General features: G+C 43.7%; 1 protein-coding gene across 1 annotated transcript in view; it reads left to right on the plus strand.

The window, feature by feature from the left end:
* Nucleotides 1-23,573, plus strand: part of PAPPA (pappalysin 1) — a 255,350-nt gene that overhangs the window by 21,126 nt on the left and 210,651 nt on the right. The window contains exon 2 of the mRNA XM_017504315.2: nt 10,412-11,474. Within this exon, the coding sequence (XP_017359804.1) occupies nt 10,412-11,474 (1,063 nt within the window). The remainder of the gene's footprint in view (nt 1-10,411; nt 11,475-23,573) is intronic.

The following is a 23,573-nucleotide window of genomic DNA, read 5'->3' on the forward strand; positions in this document are numbered from 1 at the left end:
TTTTACAACATGATGACTATAGTTAATATCGCACACTTGAAAATTGCTAAGAGAATAGATTTTAAGTGTTTTCACCACAAAAACTCTGATAAGCATGTGAAGTAATGCATACTTAATTAACTCAATTTAGCCATTCCATAACGCATACATATGTGGTACAGTATAAAGATACTTTTTTTTTTTGGTCAATTAAACAGTAATACAAATTTAAAAGAAAAAGAAAAGATTGTCTGAAACCTAAAAATCCACCTGAAGCAGGATTCCTCATAGCCTTGGGCACATAAATATTTTATTTGTTTATTCATTCCACAAATATTTATTGAGGACTTATGTCCTGGCTACTATACGGAGGGCTCTGTATAGTGATACAAGGTGGTGATAGAGGCTCTACGTAGTGATACAGGGTAGTGACAGACATGTACTCTCTGCCCTCATGAGGCTTACATTCTAGTGGGGGAGAGAACCATTGGAGGGTGACCTCAGAAATGAGTCATATTATCAACAGTGATCATTGCCGTGAAAAAAAATTAGATCAACAACTAAACAACCAAAAACAGTATGAGGACCTTCAAAAAGACTTAGGTGAAAAGAGAGGCTGCGCCCTCAACAACTACCTGTGTCAACTATGAAGAAACAACTCAAGTGTCCTGTGGCAGGTACAGAAAGATGCCTGGGTCAATGACCGACTAAATCTGTGCTAGATAGCAGGTACTCATCAATACTTATATACTGATGATGGAGACTCATAAAGACTGAAGGTCTGCTAGAAGAAATAATACTGTCATTGGTCTTGAAGATCAGAAAAGAGAAAGGACAGAAATAATAGGGAGACATTTACACCTGTAGGAAACAGTGTGGGCCAAAGTGAGGAAATCATACCAGAGTCTGTTTACACATTCAGAGATAGGATGAGACCAATTTCTGAAATGCAAAGTTGAGGTTGGTCTTTATTCTGAGGGCATCAGAGAAAGAGGTTTGTCTGTCTGGGGTAGTAGTGAAAAGTAGGATTTTAGGAGGATGAATCTGGTGATGCTTCACAGGCTGTATCAAGGAGGGATGAAACTTCTGGACCATGGGCTGGTTAGAAGAGTTTCCCAATAATGTTGATGATGATGGATTTAGCACCAACTATATGTTTTTTCATACCCTTTATGGTGTATAATAGGATGCTCATTTTACCAAGTAAGAGAAGAATAGCTCAGACCAAGTTTATGACTTGTTATAATCTCTGCTCCATGGTAGCAGAGTTGATATTTGAAAATGTATCTCATCCCCCAGCTTGGAAAGATAAATGTCCCTCTCTCCTGTTAGCCTGTGAACTTGCGGATAGAATGCTATAGTATCCACATAACTACATGTAGCTCATTCATTCAGTTAGAGTCTGTTAAGCACCTACTAAGCACCACAATTATGCTAGGCAATATGTGATATATTGTTTTAAACTTTAAACATATGTGCATGAACACATACACAAGCAAAGACAAATACTGGGAAAAGTGCTCTGATTTTCTCATCCATAGCTAATAAATGGCAGAGCCAGCATTTGAACTCAGATTTACTGGCCTGTAATCCCCTGACCTTTCTACGTCCATGCAGACTGCTTACTCGTGAGCAAAGAAGGAAGGCTGGAGACACAAGAGCCAGAGGGAATTACAGGTGCACGTTGAACCCTCAAGAGAATGTTGCCATCCCAAATGCATTACATAAGTCTGTGTATTATTAAAACTTATGGGTTCCAGGAGCCTTCAGGCATACTACTCTCAAGCTTACCTCACATCTGGATAGCCTTACATAGTTTACAAGGAAATATGCATACGTTTATCTCTTTTCTCTCTCAAAAGACATCTGCAAAGCATACAGAACAAGATTCTTCATCGTCGAGTTCATGTGGGAAAACTAAGGTTCAGAGAGGTGAATTAACTTGTCTGATGTCACACAGCTAGTAAAAAACGGTGAGCAGACCTATGTAGTAGTCAGGGGGTTTTCAGATAACAGTTCCTGGCAAGGAAAAAGAATGCAGGCAGGAGAGCAGACACAGGTGCCATCAAGGGTGCCCATTCTACGGCTCCATGTTGTCCTGCAAAGGGAATTCTGGTCCTCCTCCTACACTTGCATGGGCAACACATGAAAAACATCTGAGCTAACCCTGACCTTGAGAATTGTTCCATGTGGTTACTTTCAATACTACTGCTTCTCTTGTACAAGACACAGAGATGTCCAGAACCCAGTATACCTTGGTACAATCCTCCAGTCCTGTGTGTCTCCCTTTAAGCCTCCTCCTTCCACTGAGCCTCAGGCAAATCTTTTAACCCAGGGTGGACCTGGAGGGATGAGGATGCTGAGGAGCAGTACCCCCAAGTACCCTCCTCAGTGCCTTCCCAGCCTTCCTCTGAATGCCTGATGGTGCTGAGTCCTCCAGGTCATTTTGGTGGGTCTCCCCCCGACTGAACCAAGTGCGGGGACCATGGGTATACTTAACCCAAATCTGTCTGTTTTAATCACTCTCCTCTGGACAGCTAAAAGCTTTCCATAGGATTGCTCTCTCAAGCATTCCTCTGTGGCGTTGATACTAGCGATTAAATCATGGAAGGGAAAGCAAAACAAAACAAAACAAAAAAGGGACCAGCTCCAACCTTTAGCTTTTAATTTTTTTAGCCTCATGAAAGAAACCAGATTGTTGACCTAAATTCCCCCTTTCATCCCCTCATCCTCTCACCTCTGCTTGTATTCTCCTGGCAGATATCCCACAGCTAGTGGGCATCCTTTAATTGAAGGGCCTGGAACTGCCTTTTACCCTGCCCCGCAATGACCTTACATCTCCCACAGGAGGAGCCCAGGCTGGGATACCTGGAGTCGCTGGGATCTTGGAGTCACAGAATGTGGATGGAAGGGACCACTGTGACCATGTGGTCTGTCTAACACTCCCATCTTCTAAGGAAAGGAAGTGACGAAGTCAGAATGGGGAGTTATTCACCCAGGGACAATAGCACAGCATGGCAGACTTAGACATTAGAGCCTTCATGGTGAATTGAGAGCCATTCCCACTGAAGGAAAGCATCTTGGGGTGGAGCTTTGGCTCTGGAGTGAGAGACATAAGAATCAGAAACGTGATTTTCCCAATCCCTTGCTGGGATCCTTGGAGGGAAAATCAATTAACCTCTGTACATCTCAGTTTCCTTATCTGTCACAGGAATACTAATAAATCCCACTTAGATTGTGCTTAGTAAACAGATTACTACAGAGGCTTTCAGAAAGTGTTTGTTATTATTATCATTACTTATTTTAAAAGACTACTTTTTCACAGCAGAAATGTCCTGGTAGAGTTTTTTCTCCTTCTATATCTACTCTCCCAATGAGAGAAGACAAACTGCATATAAATTGTCATCGTTTGCTAATTATCCCCCCTAGGCAGTGATGACAGAAAGTCAAATGTTATCAGAGATAATTTTATGTTGACTTAAAGCTTCACAGGAAAGCATTCTAGGCAAGACAACAGGAAGAAAGCATAGCTGGAGCCCCCTCAGCTGTGGAGAAGCTTTCTAATTTGCAATCAGGAGACTCAAATTCTAGTCCTTCCTACCCTTTAGTGCTGTGGGACCTTAGTCAGGGGCCTTCACTTCTCTGACTCACCAGTTTTCTGATCTGTAAATAGTACCTATTGTAGCAGGTTGCTGTGAGGATTCTAGGAGACACCTTGACTGGGAAGTTGCTGCCCACATGCCCAACACACAGCAGGTGATTCCAAAATCCAGAAGCCCCCCTTCCCAGTGACGAATGTTTCCTGTTTGTGGTGACCACACCACCAATTTTGCTACCTTTCTAATACACCTGCTCTACTCAAAACAGCAACTGAGTAAATTGAGATATTGCATTGTAACAAGAGACATATTCTGAACTGGGAATAGGCATTAGGAGATAGAAGAGATTTGAGAAAAATTTCAGTGGGAGAGCTTAGAAAACTTGTTGAATGATGGTTTGTTAGGGCAGTCATAACAAAGGATTCCAGCCTGGCTGGATTAAACAACAGAAATTTACTTTCTTAAAATTCTGGAGATCAAAAGTCCAAGATCAAAGTGTCAGGGGGGTTTGTTTCTTCTGAGACTTTGCTCTCTCTCTCTCTCTCTCTCTTTGGTTTGTAGATGGCCATCTTTTCCTTGTATCTTTCTCTGTAGGACTTGTGTCCTAATTTCCTCCTCTTATAAGGACACCAGTCAAATTGGATTAAGATCTCCCTTATCACCCCACTTTGATTTAATTATCTTTTTAAAGATTCTATCTCCAAATACAGTTAAATTCCAAGATACTGGGGATGACATCTTTAACCTGTGAAATTTGGTGGAACACAATCTAGTCCATCACAAGGAAAAGGAAAATGGGAGGCAGCCAAGAGTGTGGCAGCAAGCTTGGAAAGAAAAATTAGTGTAGACGTTGGAAGTTAGAGGAAACCTGGGTCAGAAGCCATCAGACAAGTAGGCTGGTCACGGAAGTCCAGATGCTGACGGGCGAGCTCAAGAAGGCACCTGGACAACCAGGCCAGGGCAAACTTTGGGTTCTAGCAAAGTAGGATGAGCCCAGTGGAACAGATTACTCTTTGGTAGTAAAAAACCATTGATTCTTAGTTAACTATTTTTAGGCCCAGACAGAAGAATGATAAAGACACCAGCTTTTCAGTTCTATTCACCTTGCTTGTGTTGATGCTGTAGAACTTACAGAAATATTTCCAGAGGGGGCCATACCTTTAAACAGCCTACAACAAAATATTTGGCCTTTGGCACTTAATGTAGTGACCATGACTAAGAGTCTGGGTGTGGGAATTCTATAGACCTGGATTCTGAGCTGCGTTGCTTTGGGCAACCATTTCCCTATCCTGAGCCTCAGTTTACTCTGAAGAGTGAACAATACTGATAGATTTGTTGTGAAGATTAAACAAGGTAATTAATGTTGAGTAAATGTTAGTTCTCAATAAAGGGTGACATACTCTTATGGAGAAGGCGGAAATAAGGAAGTATCACCCTGCTCCCTTTCTTTCTTTCTTTTTTTTCTTTCTTTTTTTTGAGATGGAGTCTCACTCTGTTGCCTAGGCTGGAGTGCAGTGGTGTGATCTCGGCTCACTGCAACCTCTGCCCCCTGAGTTCAAGTGATTCTCCTGCCTCAGCCACCTGAGTAGCTGGAATTATAGGCTCCCACCACCACTCCTGGCTAACTTTTGTATTTTTAGTAGAAACAAGGTTTCACTATCTTGGCCAGGCTGGTCTCAAACTCCTGACCTTGTGATCCACCCACCTCGGCCTCCCAAAGTGCTGGGATTATAAACATGAGCCATCATGCCTGGCCTCTCTTTCTTTATTTTTAACTTTCAAAAACAAACTCTACAGAGCACCTACAACATACCAGGCTTCAGGCTGGATGTTGGGCATTTATAAATGAAGCACACAGCCACATAGCACAGATATTGAATGAATAATTACTCAGTGATGAGGTAGTTTTAGGACAGGCAGGAGTATGATGAATACTCCTAAAGAGGAATATTTGTTGATCCCTGGGTGGCATGAGGTCATCAGACAGATTTGCCTTGGAGTAACATCTAAGGCAATGATCTTTAGAGAATACCCCTAATGCCCAGAGGATTCTGTACAGCCATCGCCATGGTTCTGAGAGACTCCCTCCATGCCTTTGAGCTTTTCTCCCTTGTGGATGTTCTTCTTTCTGGATGAGATTGAATGGATAGATGAGAAGAAAAAGAGGCAATGAAAAGAAATAGACATCAAGCTACTGGAGTTGGGGGGTGGGGCATGGAACCCTTCTCACATCAAGCCTAGCTGCAGAAAGATGGGGTGCATTAGAAAGGTCAGCTGGCCAGGGTTCCAGGGATGGTGCCTTAATGGGAGGACAAGGGCAGGCTCCTTTCCTGCTGGCCCTCAACCTCTCCCTCTGTGCAGTGTGCCCAGACACACTTCTATAAAGGGGCTCTTGCATGCCTTCATTGTCTAGTTCTATGTGCTTATAGCATTGAGACAGACTTATGCTAATTATAGGTAGATCGTGTGCAGAATTGCGTGTGGCCTTCCATCTTGCCACATGGGACTGTATCCCTTGGGATCATCCTCTAGTCCCACACAGATGGTGCTGACTTCAGATAAACTTGCACCAATTTTTTTTTTTGTACTATGCCTCTATCTTTACGGAGTACTGTGGGGAAGGGCAGTGTGGAGATGTGGGGATTCTTTTGTGTGCTCCAGAGAACAGCATTCTGTGTCCTGTATAGAGATCCTCAGAAGAGACAGAATCTAAGCCTGAAAGAATCGGGAATGACGTAGGGCATCTAATTCAAATCAACACATATTTTCGAGCACCTTTTACTTATAGGGAACCATTCTAACAGTGAACAAAAGAGCTCTTAAATTCTAGAAAGGGACCATTATTAGGCAGACCCCTCCTTTTACAGAGAAGGGAAATGAGGGTCAGCAACATGAAGGAGGTGGTATGACTTGTCCCAGGCACGGTTACCTGGGAAGTCAAACCTGAATCTCTGGTGCCAAATTTCTTGTTCTGAGCTGGTGGTACAGGGATGCTTCCCTTTCAGACCCTAAAATAAGGCTACTGTTGATTCAGTTATTTTCATACAGAAATGAAACCCCATCACCACCATACTCCCCCAACCTTTCTGAAGCTCAGTGATTTTCTTTCACTACTTACACTCCAGGTGAATATTTCCCTCTGAATTTCTGAAGCAATTGCTTCAAGGTTCTCATTTCCCTTAATGTGTTTCCTTTTGGTTCCACTGAAAACCCTCTCTTTGCCTTTCCTCTCTGCCTCCCATGGCTAAGCCACCCCTTATTTCTTAGCTCTTCTGTAGAATCTGCCTTTTCTCACTTCTTACCCCTTCTCTCAACTGCAAACAGAGGTGACCTGAGCCCGGGTCCCAAGCCCCATCAAGGTTCTGAACTGAGAGCACCCTACAGATGAGTAAACATTTTACCTTGCTAACCAGACTAGCTGCCTTCCAAAGGCAACAGGAAAACCAGGGACTGGGAGCCCCTGGCAAAATAAAAACCTGCAGAGAGAGAGAAAAAGAGAGAGGGAAAAAGGATCTTGCTTCAGATTTTAATTTTGTCATTAGAAGACCCTTCATTTTCTTTTCATGAGGAATAGGGTTAGCTGTGAGAGAGAGAGAGAGAAGATGAGCTAAGAGGTGGTGAAGGGCATGAATGTCGTGGCTCCAGGAAGCTCTGCTCTCACTGGTTCCCATAATGGGCAACAGATAGATCTGGGGCAACTCACTTCAAATCTGGAATTCAATCTTAGGCTTCTGAAGGAGTCAGTGGGGAGGCAGCTTTTAATATGTAGTCTCCTGATATCATCTAAGCTGATGGGATCTATGATTTCTAAGAATGGTTTGCTTGTGGGTTTGAGAAGGGCCTGGGCTTTTTTGAGCCTTCCTTCTTGATATATCAGGCAGGATGTCTTCAGGGCAGTGTCTTTCTGGCCTTTGTATTTTGTTTCCCATCATTTCCTCCCTCCTTTTCATCCTATACGTTGCTCCTGAACCCTCCAGCATCTTAACAGCTCATTTGGACAGCCATTGTATGCAGAAGATGTCATATTCACTATGTCTTAAGTACGATAACATATTTAAAGAGAGATACAGATGAAGGAGTTAAAGCTTAGAGGTGAAGTGATTTTGCCCCAGATGTACAACTAGTAATTGCTGTTGTCAAGATTCAAAGTAAATCACCCTGAGTCCAAAGATCCTGATCTTTCTACTTTACCAAGAATACATTTTATCCTCTGATTCTGCCTGTACTTTAGTTATAGAGACATAAATTAATGCCTTTGATTCTGTTTGTCCTTAAAATGCCTATCTTTTCTCATCTCCTGCTGTATTTAGAATCAATCCCATGCCCGCTGTAGCAAGGAGCTGGACAGGTTGCTGGGATGACACAAACACAACCATTGCTCTCAAGAAGAATATAGTTTAGCAGAGAGGGGATAATGGTGAGAACACAGGCAACTCCAAAACCAAAGAGCACTTGTCGAGTTTTCTGAAAGTAAAAAGAGTTTAAAGAAGAGAATAATCACTATTCACAGGGCAGTTAGGAAGAACTTCTAGAAAGAGGTACCTTGTGTGTTAGTCACTGGGAAATCTAGAATAAAGTAAATTAAACTTGGACCTAGTATGTGACATGAACCTTCAGTTAACCCCCTCCTTTACCAGATAGAGAATCAGGACCCAGAGGAGACACTTGGTGCTTCACCAAGATTGCCTGACGGTAAGAGCAGGATGACTTTGTAAGGAGACTCTGGCCATTTCCTGAAAAACTGTTGAGCAGGAAGTGGGAGGTGAGGTGTCAGTTGGCATAGATGCTGGGCGAAGACTGCTGGTCATGTCAGCTGCTAACAAAGAGATTTACACCAATTCTAAGCTTCCATTGCCCACAAAGGAGTGAAGACTGTGTGGGCCTCCTCTATTGATTTTGCTGGAAGCTCTCCATACTCATTTGATGAGCACTAATGGCAGGTGCACTCCCAGAGTTATGGTGACCGCAACAATTCTCCAGCTGAGAGTAGACACTGTCCTTCTAAATGAGCATCTTTTATTCACTCTCCTCTGCCTCTCTTTCTTCTCCCACCTGGCCTCATACATCATCTGACATTTAAAATACACTCTTAATTAGAAAGTCCTCTTCCCCATCCAACAGCTTTGTCTGTGCCAAGGACACTGGTTATATTCCAGAAGGGCTAGGAAATGGGAGTTGGTGAGCATAAAGAGAATTAGATCCAGAGAGAATCCGCTAACCTGCTTCCTGGGGTTCCCAGAGTAACTATAGAGATGCTTGCCTTGGCACTTCCTCAGCTCTCGAACTCAAATTTGTGACATGCCCTAGGTAGGTGGCGTGGTCCAGATGCCTGATGACTTTGGTGAGGCAGGGGGAGTTGCTATAGAATTAGTGCCCAGGACAGTGAATCCAAGGGTCTGATGGATCTAAGATCCACTTACCAAGCAGTTGACCTTCAACCTGTCTCTCCATCTCCTTTAACTTCCATATTCTCATCAGTTAAATGAGAAATTTAATGTCACTACCTTAGGGATATTACATGGATTAAGTTAATGCATATACAGACCTTAGCACAACGTCTAGCCTGCCATAGAGGCTTGGGAGATTTTGTTCATTATTATTAACTATTATGTAGGCATACCCAACATGTTTTTCTGTTGAGAAGGCACTCCACATATATATATGTGTGATGCTTCTATATATAGACCTCAGTAAAAATCTAGCTGAATCAGGACACAGGAGAACTGTCAATGACTCTGTGACTTGACAAATGCCTTCCATTCTCTGGGTATCAGCTCTCTTACCTGTCAAATGAAAGGTTTGGAGATGATGATCTTTGAAAACCTTTTTAGTTTAGCTCTGAAGTATATTTTCTTTCTTTGGGGATAAATGGCAAGATTCCTGTTAGAGAATAAAGTTCCAGGTTTCAGTTCTGTCCCTCATTTTTATACCCTAACTTGCCTGACAGTTTTATGCCACTGATCATTTAATGACTGCTAATGGCAGATGAACACTCAAAGTTCTAGTAACTATGGTAGGGACCTCTCTTCTAAATGAGCATCTTCTGTTCATTATCATCTCCCTCTGTTTCTCCTTTCACATTGTGTATTATCTTACACTTAAAATACCTTCTTTTCTTTTTTTTTGAGACAGAGTTCCGCTCTTGTTGCCCAGGCTGGAATGCAATGGCGTGATCTCTGCTCACTACAACCTCCTCCTCCTGGGCTCAAGCAATTCTCCAACCTCAGCCTCCCAAGTAGCTGGGATTACAGGCACCAGCCACTATGCCTGGCTACTTTTGGTATTTTTAGTAGAGACAAGATTTCACCATGTTGGCCAGGCTGGTCTTGAACTCCTGACCTCAGGTGATCCACCCACCTTGGCCTCTCGAAGTGCTGGGATTACAGGCATGAGCCACCACTCCCAGCCTAAAATATACTCTTAATTACAAAGTTCTCTTCCCCTTCTAACAGCTTTGCAAAACTGATGATTTTTAGATTTTTATTATTATTGCTGTTGCATTTTCATTAGGTGAAGTACCCTTTCTTCAGACAAAAGTCTTTCTTCTATGCTCCATATTCAAAGCCAATAAAAGTTAAACTTCACTGGTCACAGTTGTGATGAGAATGCCCCAGACCCAACTTACTCATCCTCTCGGATCCCCCAGCCCTTGCCTTGCCCTTGAGGTGGTCCCAGAGGCACCGTTAATAACTGCTAGGATCCCACAGAGCAGTTGGAAAATGATGAGTCTAGGATAATCTGATACAAATGTTATCAGAGAAAAATAACTTAACCCCTCCCCCACTCCTTTTCCATCCTTTATTTATTCATCTTTCTTTTTTGGGGCCACATAGGGCTGTATGACAAATGTTCTTATACCTCACGTGACCGAGGATGGGTCGTGGGCATTCACACCGTCAGTGACCAAGACAACACAGACCCACGCTACTTTTTCTCCTTGAAGACAGACCGGGCCCGGCAAGTGACCACCATCAATGCCCACCGCAGCTACCTCCCAGGCCAGTGGGTATACCTAGCTGCCACCTACGATGGGCAGTTCATGAAGCTCTATGTGAACGGTGCCCAGGTGGCCACCTCTGGGGAGCAAGTGGGTGGCATATTCAGCCCACTGACTCAGAAGTGCAAAGTGCTTATGCTGGGGGGCAATGCCCTGAATCACAACTACAGGGGCTACATTGAGCACTTCAGTCTGTGGAAGGTGGCCAGAACTCAGCGGGAGATACTGTCTGACATGGAGACCCATGGCACCCACACTGCTCTACCTCAGCTCCTCCTCCAGGAGAACTGGGACAATCTGAAGCATTCCTGGTCCCCCATGAAGGAGAGCAGCCGCCCCAAAGTGGAATTCAGCAATGCCCACGGCTTTCTGCTGGACATAAGTTTGGAGCCTCCTCTGTGTGGACAGACATTGTGTGACAACACAGAGGTCATCACCAGCTACAATCAGCTCCCGAGTTTCCGCCAGCCCAAGGTGGTGCGCTACCGCGTGGTCAACCTCTACGATGACGATCATGAGAACCCGATGGTGACCCGCGAGCAGGTGGACTTCCAGCACCAGCAGCTGGTCGAGACCTTCAGGCACTACAACATCTCCTGGGAGCTGGAGGTGCTGGAGGTGAGCAACTCCTCCCTGCGCCACCGCCTCATCCTGGCCAACTGTGATGTCAGCAAGATCGGGGATGAGAACTGTGACCCCGAGTGCAACCACACGCTGACCGGCCACGATGGCGGGGATTGCCGCCGCCTGCGCCACCCCGCCTTCCTGAAGAAGCAGCAGAACGGGGTGTGTGACATGGACTGCAACTATGAACGGTTCAACTTTGATGGCGGAGAGTGCTGTGATCCCGAAATCACCGATGTCACTCAGACTTGCTTTGACCCCGACTCTCCACACAGGTAAGGCCTTACTGGGCTAAAGATGCCCAATTGAAAGCTGAACTTGCTGTCCTCCATGTTAAAGATAAGGCATCTGAGGTCTGTGGGTGATACACGGATTTTCTGGTTAACCCAGCAGCTTCATGATTGAGGCAAGTCTTTTACTCAGGTCATTGTGGAGACCATAGGCAAACACAGTTTATTACAAAAATATTCATTGAGTGTCTACCAGGAGCTATGAAGGAAGCCTGAGAGTTTTGTCTTCTCAAAGAGTTCTGAGTTTAAATTGGGTGATATGAGCTGAGTACAAATAGCTGTTGTATGACATAGAGTGGGTGACAGTCACACAGTCCAATATGGTAGTTCCTAGCAACATGTGCCTACTTAAATTTCAGTCAGTCAAAGTTAAATAAAACTCAAAATCCAGTTCCAGAGCTGCATTAGCTACATTTCAAGTACTCTAGCCACATGGGGCTGGTGGCTACCATACTGACAAAACAATATGAAACCCTTTAATCATCAGAGAACGTTCTGGTGTATGGGCCCAAAGATCTGGGGCCACACAGGGATACACAATCTGGCCCCACGGTCTCAGCTCTCTGTGACTTCCTCATTTTGCAACTTCTTAGAAGCTATTTCTTCATTTGTAAAATGGGGAAAATAATGGCACCTATTATGTCAAGTTGCTCTGAGGATTGATAGAGAGAAGACACTCTCTTATATCACATCATTAATTCTCAATAGTATGTTTGTCATTATTGTCTAATGAAAGGTAGTGTGCTGTGTTTAGGGAGTGCCTTAGGTGATTAAAGAGAAAAAGTTGACTTGCAGCTTGGCTATATCAGGGAAGCCCTCTTGAGAGAGGTGACATTTGAGCAAGGTCTTCAGGAATAGCCCTAATTTGCAGGATGGTAGAACAAATCTAGAGATCTAATGAACAACAAGAACAATACAATCGACATAATGGAACAAGTCTAGAGGGCTAATGTTTAGCATGAGGACTATAGGAAATAAAGTTGAACTGTACTTGGGATTCATGCTAACTAACCTGATTTTAACTACTTTTGGCACAAAATAACAAAAGAAAATGGGTGACTTAAGATGATGGATATGTTCATCTGTTTCACTACAGTAAACTATTTGCTATCTATATGCATCCCACAACATCATGACTGCCTTAAAGATATACAATAAAATTTACTTGAAAAAAGAATAGGTGTAATTTTGGCATCAGAGATTGGGTGGAGGAAGAAAGGAGGCCACTCCAGGCAGAGAAAACTTCTCACATCTACTGTTAAAAAGAGGACAGAAAACGGGTCCTTAGTCTAATGCTTCACTTAGCCTCTACCATTGCTATCTACCATAACCAATAATCCCAAAGTAGAACCCAAAGGTGAACTCAGTGGTGACCTCTATTAAATGTGGGACCTAGAGGAACTAGATTCAAGCCAGAGACCATTAATATCCACTTTCTTGTTTTCCCCAGATTCACACTGAACTTTTCATTCTGTCCAACACACAGGACCCTGGACTTGCTGATGGCTCGAGCACATTTGCCGACCTCTGCAGGTTTTCTGCTGACTCTTCTCTTTATGTCTCTCTCAAAAGAGCAAGGGCCTCCCGTGTATGAACAAAATACCTATGTGCAAAGGAATGAGGATGCTGGCAGAAGCATGCCCTGACTGGCAGAAAGTCAGAAAGCACCTCAGCTCAGCTTCCTGGCACCAGGAGGGCCCCTGGACTCTCACCTTGGCTCCAAGACATGAGCAGCCCATGTGAGAAGCCTTGATGTGTGACCGGTCTCTTCCAGGTCATAGTGCATTGTCATCTCTGCTCTCCTTGGGCCTTTCCAGAACTTGGCAAAGGAGTCAGCACAGAGGTTAACATTCACATTTGACTGACGGGAAATAGAGGAAACTCAGAGTGAAGTGACTTAGCTAAGTTCATGGGTCAAAAAAATCATTAGTCTAAATCACAAGCGCAAGTCTGTGCTCAGTGTGCGCCACTAAACAGGACTCCCAAGAGGTACCTCTGTGCCTGCTCAGAGTGGATGTGGGTAGAATGGGCATAATTGGAAGTCATCCATCCATTTGTACATCCATTTATTTGCTCATTCATTCATTCATGCAACGAACGTTTATGCAGCACCTACCAAGTGCCCGGAAGCTGGGCACACTGTTTTGCTGTGAAAATTTAAGATTCAAAAAGATGAAGGGACTTACGTAAGATCACTCTGCTAATAAATCAATAGCTTGGATTCAAACCTAAGACTACTAGGTCCAAAGCTCCCATGGAAGGAGGATATGTTTGTTTTTTTTGTTTTGTTTTTTTTTTTTTTTGAGACAGAGTCTCACTCTGTCACCAGGCACCAGGCTGGAATGCAGTGGCACAATCTCGGCTCACTGCAACCTCCACCTCCCGGGTTCAAGTAGTTATCCTGCCTCAGCCCTCCAAGTAGCTGGGACTATAGGTGCACGCCACCACGCCCAGCTAACTTTTGTATTTTTAGTAGAGACGGGGTTTCACCATGTTGACCAGGATGGTCTCGATCTCTTGACCTCGTGATCCGCCCGAAGTGCTGGGATTACAGGCTTGAGCCACTGCACCCGGCTGAGAATATGTTTTAATCTAAGGATCAATAAGAGGCAGAATTAAAAGACAGGTTACAGGAAGAGTGGCTCTACTAAAGTTTTGGGGGAAAAAACTATGTACCATTGAGACAGGATGAAGAGTAGCTGGCTTTTGCAGAGCACCATGCTGCTGTGGAGGGGCCATGAGGCCCCAGGTTCCAGATACCTCACAATCAGCAGACAACACTGTCAGGTTCCAAAGGCCTTCTCTTTTCTAAGTCACGGGAATGCGTGCCCAGAGTGTCTGTGAGTGACCATGTGCCAGCTATGACCGCTGTGACCAGGGCTTGTTTGTTTGCTGGCTGGGAAAGCTGTGTGCCCTGCGTGAGGCCCACCAGACCACGTGTCATCTCGTGATGAGGCTGGGGCTTTCTGGGTTCTGGCCGAATCAGCTCTCCTGTGTGCAGACAGAAACCTGTGGAAGGTTGCAGATAAATTTTTGCTTTGTGAATTTAAACAAAAAAGGGAGGAAAGGAGGGAGGGAGGGTCATGGTTACATGGTCATGACACATACATTTCAAGCTCTGAAGGCCTATCTGGTGGGAAAGTCGCAGAATTATTCTATATGGTTTCTAAGCCATGGCTGGGACTTGAGTGTTGCAATTACAGGAGGCAGGAGGCAGCTTTGAGCTGAGTAATAGATGATATCATCTCCAGTTAGATGGGTGAGTGAGCTTCCCATCACCAGAGGCATGCAAGTCAGTACTGATAATCATGCGTAATGAGGCCATAGCTGGGATTACAGTGCTGGTGGAGAGGGTGGCCTTGTGGCCTTGGTGGTGAGCACTGCACAAAAGTACCTTATTCCATATCATGACAGAAAGCCAAATACTGACTGTTTCTCTTCTCTTTAACAGGCATTCATTGGGCATGTCTATCCCACCAGCCTTTCTGCTTTTCACTGGGGGTGTTGCAATGGGTTGGACATGCTCCTCACCATTGAGGGGCTTCCACTTCAGTGGGAAAGTCATATAGAAACATAAGAAACTCTGATTTTTAAATTTACAGACACACAGTAGGACCGGAGACCTAAAAAGCGGAGATTTATTTGACTAGGGAAACAAGGCAAAGCAGCTGGAGGAAGCATGATTTGAGTCGGCATTTGAGAATAGGCGGCCTGTTGAGAGGTAAAGATGCAGACTGCATCAGTCAGGGTCCTAGCAGGAAACAGATGGCACATTCAAACAGAATAATTAAGGAGCGTTGAAGGAGGGGCTATTTGCAAGAAGAAGCTGTTTACAATATTGTAGGCAGGACTGAGGACAACCAGCAAAGCCTCGCACCATACTACAGGCTGGCAACATGGAGAGCCATTTCTCCCCTTGGCCTGTGGGGGCAAGAGGAAAAAGTGGTTATAGGGTCCAGGGAGAAGGGCTGTATGGAGAGGGATTCCTGGGATCAGCTGTGGCCCTCAGCAAGGGAAACAGCCAACCTATAGCCACCTGATAAGGAGAAGGGAACCAGGAGAGTAAATTCCACGCTGTCATTCTCTCTGCCTGCCAGTCTGCTGCCAGTGTTTCCCATTTGGTGAATCCAACTGGAAGTCACAAAACAAAGGAACCTGTTGATGCAATAGAAGCCAGCCTCCCAAGGACGCAGAGCAGGGTGGGGAGTGGTTCTGGATGAGCAAGCAAAGAATGTCCAGAGCAGAGAGCCAGCCAGCCTATGCAGAGGGTAGGGCATAAGCCAGGCAGTGGAGAGGGTGAAGAGTGGTGTACAGAAGACAGCATGGAGTGTAAGGGGTCAGTCGTTATGACTGAGATCAAAACCATGAGCAGAGAGAAGTTTAGTTCATCTCATGGAAAACTTTAATGTTAGACTTAATCCTCTTTTCCTTCCTCCCTACCTTCTTCCCACTTTCCCTGCCTTCTGTCCTTTTCTTCTCTCAATAAATGTTTCTTGAATGCTCTCTCTGTACCAGCCCAGTCACTGCCCTCCTAGAGCTTACCACCTAGTGGGTAGGACAGAGAAGTAAACACCCCACTGCAATCACTGGTGCAAAGGAAGGGTCCATAGTACTAGCAGGGACGAGCAGTCTGTGTGAGCAGTAAACGTCTTTCTATGAGACCGGCCAGTTAGAAAAAGATATTCCAAGTGAACCGTGGCCATTCTCTACAGTGGTGGAGAACAGCCAGGGAGGCAGAACTTCATCTGCAGCCATTAGAGATGTCTATACACAGGTAGAATGCACTTCACACACCCTTTTACAAATGAAATGGAAAACCTGGATATTAATAGATAGCACCAGTGTCAGGAAATCGCGGGCATTTGACACTAGACTGTAGCTATCTCACTGAGAGAGGATATTGCAGCAAACCAACCAGGTTCCTGTTTGGACCCTTCCAAACCGCAAGCTCTGGTACCCTCGAGTGAACTCACCTTTGTTCCTGAATATCCACTCATGTGAAATGGGATGGGTGGAAAAAAAAGACACTTTCCCTACACGCTGTTGTCTCATAAGGAAACATTTCCTTTGTCTTCTCTTTATTATTATTTGGGAAATATTTCCTTTGTCTTCTCTTTATTATTAATATATTTTTAATGTAACAAGGGCAATCTCCTGAGGCCAGGTTTTTGTTGCTGTTGTTTTTGGAAGTTATTGGAAGTCTCACGGACGGGCTGTGATAAGTCTTGGGGACAGCCCCGACCCCTCTGCTGGCAGCTGTAGCCTCCCTCAGCCTCTTCTTCTTCTCTAATCAGGGCCCACTGAACGATCTGTCCTCTCTGGGTGGGGTTTCCTACTTAATTTCTGATTTGATCTCATGGAGCATAAACTTCCTACTTTCCTCTTTCTTTTCAATCTGAATGAGGGTCTCTCAGAGCTGAATGGAACTGTAGATGGGTCCACTTCTCTCTTGCTGCAGATGGGGACACCAAGCCATCAAGGAGGGGCAGACACTGACACAAGCCACACAGTGAGAGTGGGGCTGAGCTGAGACGGAGACCCAGGGTCTCACTTCCTACTCCCAAAGTATCTCAACTGCCCTCTATATTGCCTTGATACTTTAGACACCAGCTTAAAACCTGGAAAGGTTATATTTAGTATGTTTATGTTTTTACCCATCATCCATATTCTATTAAAACACCTTAGTATCCAGAGAACTGCGATAAATCCTGTAGGGGTCCAAGATATAATCTCTGTCTTCAAGGTGCTTGTATGCTGTGGTTTCATGACATTTGGTTACAGTCATTCAAGAGAAGGCAAGAAGGCAGATGACTAATTTCCTTGTAAACCACATAGTTTATAAGACTCCCATGAGCTCTGATAAAGGGCAGGATCACTGTGGTTTGGAGAAATTGGGAAAGGTTTAATGATGGAGAAGGGACATGATAGTCTTCTAGCATGGGCAGGCTTTGTAATGATGAAAAGGAGCTGGTGGTAAGGCAAGACATGTAGTGTTAATGGGATAAAGAAATTAAAGCGGGAAGGTGTTGAGAAGATGCAAGAAAGATAGAGTCTGGTTGGGGCTTCATGCAGCGAGATGCCACAGTTTTTTCTTCAGACTGTAGACATTGAAGACTCTGGCTGATTTAGAATGAAAGAATTCAGTTGAAATAGATTCTAACCTGGGCTTGGCAGTTTTTTAGCTGTGCAATCTTGGGCAAGTCTCTTAATCTCTCTGAGCCTCCAATTCCACATCTATGTAGAAGGAATAACAATATCTGACTGCCTGGATCACACAATTGCCATGAGGGTCTCATAAAATAATATCCCAGAAAGAGTTCTGGGAAGAGTTAACCAGCATGAAGATGAAAGGGGGCATTGTTATTTTTTTCAGTAACTTTGTTCATTCTTTTCCAGTAACCATGTAAAAGAAATTGCTTGGAATTTTATAATCAGAATATCAGGGTTTATTTAATGTGACTAATATTCATTAAAGCAATAACAGGAGTCAGGTCTGGTGTAGTGGAAAATTATGCATTCTAGAGACTGACCGGGGTTTGAATCTTGGCTCTGCTCTGCACTAGCTGACTGACCTTGGCACATTGCTCAATAAGAGTCACTGGTTTCTCATCTGTAATAACTGAGTGATAGCAGCTATCCTGTGACACATCATGGCACTCAAATGGAGTCATCTGTGTGAGACACCTGGTATGGCACAATGTCTGGAGCATAGTAGGTGCTGGAGAAAAGTCTCTTCCCTTCTTGTGAGCACATGTGGACACCATCTCCTCCCTGTCAGCACTGTCTTATAGAGACTGTTCCTACAGGCTCATAAAAATAAAAAAGGCCTGGATGAAATTGCCATATACAAATCAAGAGCTGTTTTACTAAGATTATTTTCATTCTCAAAATATTAACTTGTTTTTAAAAGGACTAGCCACAGAATTGGTATTTTTAAATAAAGACCATATAACTTCTATCAAACTCATTGAGTTATTGAATTTGCACACTGGGTCATTTTTAAAATGACCCAAATGACTGGCAGTGTTAAAAGACATATTTCTGTACAAAACCATTCCAGGCAATGTTGGGATGGATCATAATGAGAAATGTGCCAGACTGGTGAAGTTTCTGTATGTTTCCACCGTCTCCAGCCCTCATGCCTGCTTGAGGGTTGATGCACAGACATACAGATGCAGGCATACTTGCACGTATGGTTCGGTGTTCTCTGATTCAGTCTGGGTTTTCTTCATGCTTTTCTTTTGAGCGAAGTCCACCTTTACTCACAAGTTCCATCTGTGAGGCTTGCATACATACCACTTTGGTCTTAAGAGCAGAACGGAGGGGTGAACTGAATTAAAAGAAGAACTGCTCAAGACCCCTAAAGATGAAGTAAATAAGGAGCTCAAAACAGTGACCCATGAGGAACAGTGGAAGATTAGTACTGCTTAGCAAATAAATAAGAATACAAGTTTTGGAGACAGAGCATACTACAGTCAAGTCATTTAACAGTTCCATAACTTTGCACAGGTCTCTTCCTTTGTCAAAGACTCAGTTGCCTCCTCTGTAAAGTCAGGGATGAAAGTAGCAGTCTACTGCACTGGTTGGTTTAGAGGATTGGAGGAAATAATACACAGTTAACCCTTTAGAACAGCACGTGGCACATAGTGAGCTCTGAAAATAGCAGTTGTTACTCCTGCTTTTGTTTGGGGACTTCCCTTCTCTGATAGATCTTCTGACTTCTTATTGTGCATATCCCCAAATTCTTAGGCCCCTTTCAATCCTGAGCCCCCTCACTACAATCTCAGTGAGGGAGTAAGAGACAGAGATAACCTAATCGACCCCTCTGTACTATCAAAAGCCCTTTTATTTTATCACCCACAGGTTTCGTTTGTTAAATCTTTTTTTTAAATTCCAAAAGTCCCTTACAAACTGAATGCTAATATATTCATTTTCCCAAGAGATAAGCAGCATACCACACTAAGTTTAAGCATTTCCAGCAAAAAGCAAAGGCATGTCTTTGATTGCAAGTTGGGGCTCATTGAATAGTGTGAGTAGGGAAGGAACTGGAAGCCAGGAGGGTACTCATAGTGTGCTCAGGACTACAAAAACCAAGGCTCTCTTGGCCTGGGACTCTTACCCTAGCACACTCTGCAGTCTCAATGTTTACAGATGAGAGTTGGGACACTTTTGCGGGGAGAAGACAGGAACATGCCAGGGTCTGAGGTACGCCTTCTCTCATCCCTTTCCCAAATGTGTTCCCTGTCCCATCTCCAGCTGCCTGGATGGATGGCAGTACTGGGTGACCTTTCAAGGGCCTCAGCAGGAGGCAGTTGGTTTTTTTCCACCCTGGGTTTGACATACTCAGCACTCTCATTTTCCTTTCTGCATCCACTGATGACACTGACCGCTCATGACAGCCTCCGCACTTGGTCAGATGCCCTTCCAGGTTAGGAAACAAAGCTGGCGGGCGTGCGAGAGAGGGTTGAACTGACAGACAGCAGTACATTTTGTTTTATTGAAATACATTTTCCTAAGTTGCAGCTCAGCTTGTTCCTCCAAACTCACTGCTGGGCAGTGTTCCACCTCCTGAGAGGAAACCTCCACACCTCCATTCTCACTTGCTGAAAACACAAAACTAGTGTGTGAACAGCAGTGCATTTTGTTCACGGATTTGTTTGCATAACTAGAATATGCTCATGTTTCTCCATTTTTCAGAAGAGCATTTCCTGTCTTCTTCCTTTCTCCTTTGCTTCTCCTTCTTTTTGTTTTCCATGCTCTAGATTGTTTTAGTGGTCTGGTAGTGAAGGGTAGAGGGTGGAGGAGCAGTGTCTCTACATCATGCTTCTGATGTGTGTGATTCCAGACTTGTATGAATTCAGCCAACCAACTGCAGCCCTTAGCTTTGAGCTTGACTTCTAACTACTGAATGATTTTTCCAGCCCACAGAGGGCCATGGTGATTATAACTCCACAAAATCATGAAGTAATAGAGACGCAGAGGAGGTTTCTTTCCCATGAGGATCCATGGTAGAAAAACACAGTTTGCCAGTGGTTTGGCCAAGCATGAGGAAGGAAGTGACTAGATTCTTCCAGGAACTTGGTGGCCAGCATGATGTAAGACACTTTTCTTCTCTCATTTCAAATTCTTCATCTGTAAAATGGGAGGATTTGAGGTTTGTTCATGCACTGATATTCTCCAGTCAGACATGGGAATCCTGGTTCCAGGATTGTGGGAACTAGAACTACAATACAAAGGAAGGGTTTAATATTTAAAAGGTGCAAATAAAGCCATGTACTGGCACTGGAGACACCAAGGGATGTAAGAGACAGTCCTTGCCTTCAAAGGATTGACCAGTCCCTATATCTATTTGAGTACAGTGTTCAGTGTGGTGATAAAGGAACAAGTATGACCTATAACAAGTTGAAAAAGAAATCCTACTCATATTTCTCAAATCCCCCAGTGGCCTTGCGATGATGGTACCCCATACTGGGACAGCCTACATATCTGCTATTTTATTTTCCCTCAGGCTCCAATGTGGCATCCTCTTTCCAAAAATCAATTTGAATTTAATTCTACTTCTGACAGGCTGACATATAACGTCAGGCTTCCCAGCATCACTTCTCTATCTATACTTGAAGTCCTTGATCATCACATGCCTCTCTAAGAGTTGTCTCTGTTTAACCCCAAGGGAGACCCAAATTTGGAGAAGTTATTAGTCTTATTAACTCATCCAGAGAGACCTACCTACATCTACTGTAATGCTAGTATTGCTTTAATTTTAAATAAATTTGTTTTTTTGCCTAAGTTAAGTGATTTTTATGGGGCTATGGTCTAGATTAAAATTTAGATATTGTCATTTTAACACATATTAGTGATAATGTAATTCTCGATTTATCCTTTCTAAAGTTAATATATTTCAGTTAGTGTTCACATCAGTTATATGCCTACATGGCTAACGTCTAGGTCCAAACTATGCTGTCTTCTGAAATAACCCTTGTACCTAAACATTGTGCCTGATACAGCTTATGAAATAGATGTGATTGTCTTTGTTTCCTTGTGTGTTGAGCATAAGAGAAGTCACAGGGCTGTCAGTGAGTTGTGCTCAGTGTGGTCAGTTGTGCTATTTATCAAATGTGGTTTTGGTGTTCCAAGAAGCAAGTGAGGTGGTGGGAAGACAGCTATGGGCCCTTGAACTGTACAGTTGTTGCGAAAATGATCATCTGAATCAGATAATTGCATTACTGTTGTGTTGCTTTTGAACACAATATGGCTTCCATTGTTACACCTCCTTACTGAGCAAGAGATTCCTCATGCCTTAATAGCTGATTTGAAAATAAATGAACTCAGGCCGGGCACAGTGGCTCACGCCTGTAATCCCAGCACTTTGGGAGGCCGAGGTGGGCGGATCACAAGGTCAAGAGATTGAGACCATCCTGGCCAACGTGGTGAAACCCCGTCTCTACAAAAAATAAAAAATAAATTTTAAAAAAGACATTAAAAGAAATAAAATAAAATAAATGAACTCCGATTTTCGGAGGCTGTCAAAACAGCGATTGTGGTACCCCAAGAGAAGATCTTAGGGAAGTGACTATTCATTCTGTAGTTTCTCATGAGTGTGTGTGTCTGCCTTCTATATGCCAGGCACAGTCCTAGGTGCTAGAAATACAACATTGAACATTGCACAAGACACCTGTGATTCTGCCTGTTTGGAATTTCCTGCAGCAAGATAAATAGCTAGCTGGCTAATTGCTGCTACGGAGAAGTCCAAGGTGCTGAGGGAACAGAGAGAATGGCTGCCTGACTAAGACATAGGGGGTTGGAATAGCTTTTAGGCTGTGTCCTAAAGGATGAGTCATGTTAACCAAGTGAGTGTAGCTGAGCTTGCCAGGAACCAGGTGTTCTGACACTTTACTTTCTGTCCTAACAATCTGCAAAATTATTTTCCAAAATGTAAATGAGAAAAGTAGCAGCTATGTAGTTTATAGTAAAATGCATTTATTGTGAAGTAGTGCCCTTTATTCTGAGATTATTTTTTCTTTTGGAATATTACTCAAGTACCTTTTATTTTATGATATGAGGGAACTCATACATGATGGAGTGGTTTCTTTTCCCATTTTGAATGCTTTATTCATCAAAATTACAGATCACTGCTGACTTCCATCTCAATGTTTATTATTAGGTTGATGCAGAAGTAATTGTGGCTTTTGTCATTTAAAAGTAATAGTGAAAACTGCAATTACTTGTGCACCAATCTAATAATATCCCAAAAGTCTGAGAATCTCACCACTGGTGCACTCTGCCTCTCTGAACCAGCACCTCCTCTCCTCTGAACTAAATTATTAGGATTCTCCATCCTACCAATTACCAGTCCCATCATGATCCAATCCACAAGGAGTTGAAGGCCAGTGGTTTTCCTATGGGTTGGACTTCCAGGAGACTCAGCAAAGGACATGCTGCTGGCAGATAAACTCTTACTGAGCCTAGCATGTAGAGCAGCAATAAGCGGAGGGGTGGGGGGGGGGCTTTGATGTGTAGGGTCTGAGACTGATAAAAGAAAAATACTACAGGAGACAAAATCAGAAACCAGACCAACAATTCAGCTTCTCTCACTCCCACCCTAACTCTGTCAAATTTTCCCCATCGTGTTACTTTTGAATATAGCATCACAATTTTATGAATACCACTACTTCTTATAAACACTCTCGTTGTTGTGAGACACTGCCAATGCCTCCTTCTCCACTTTCATCACCTCTACTCCATCTCCCAAATTGCTTCAGAAATTTCCCTGGAAAATGTAAACCAGATCATTTTATCCTCTTACATATAATCTGCCAGGGTCTGCCTGGGGCTCCCAGGACATTTTCAATTCTCCATTGCTTGGTATACCAGACCCTTCCTGATTGTCAGTTTGTTGTGTGTTGCTTTGAAGGAATTCCTGAGGCTGGGTAATTGACAAAGGAAAGAGATTTATTTGGCTCATGGTTCTACAGGCTATACAAGAAGCCTGGCACCAGTGTCCGCTTCTGGTGAGGGCCTCAAACTGCTTCCCCTCATGCTTGGAAGGTAAAGAGGAGCCAGCATATGCAGAGATCACATGGAAAG

This window comes from Cebus imitator, unplaced genomic scaffold (genome assembly GCF_001604975.1).
Source record: "Cebus imitator isolate Cc_AM_T3 unplaced genomic scaffold, Cebus_imitator-1.0 Scaffold320, whole genome shotgun sequence".
Lineage (NCBI taxonomy): Eukaryota > Metazoa > Chordata > Mammalia > Primates > Cebidae > Cebus > Cebus imitator.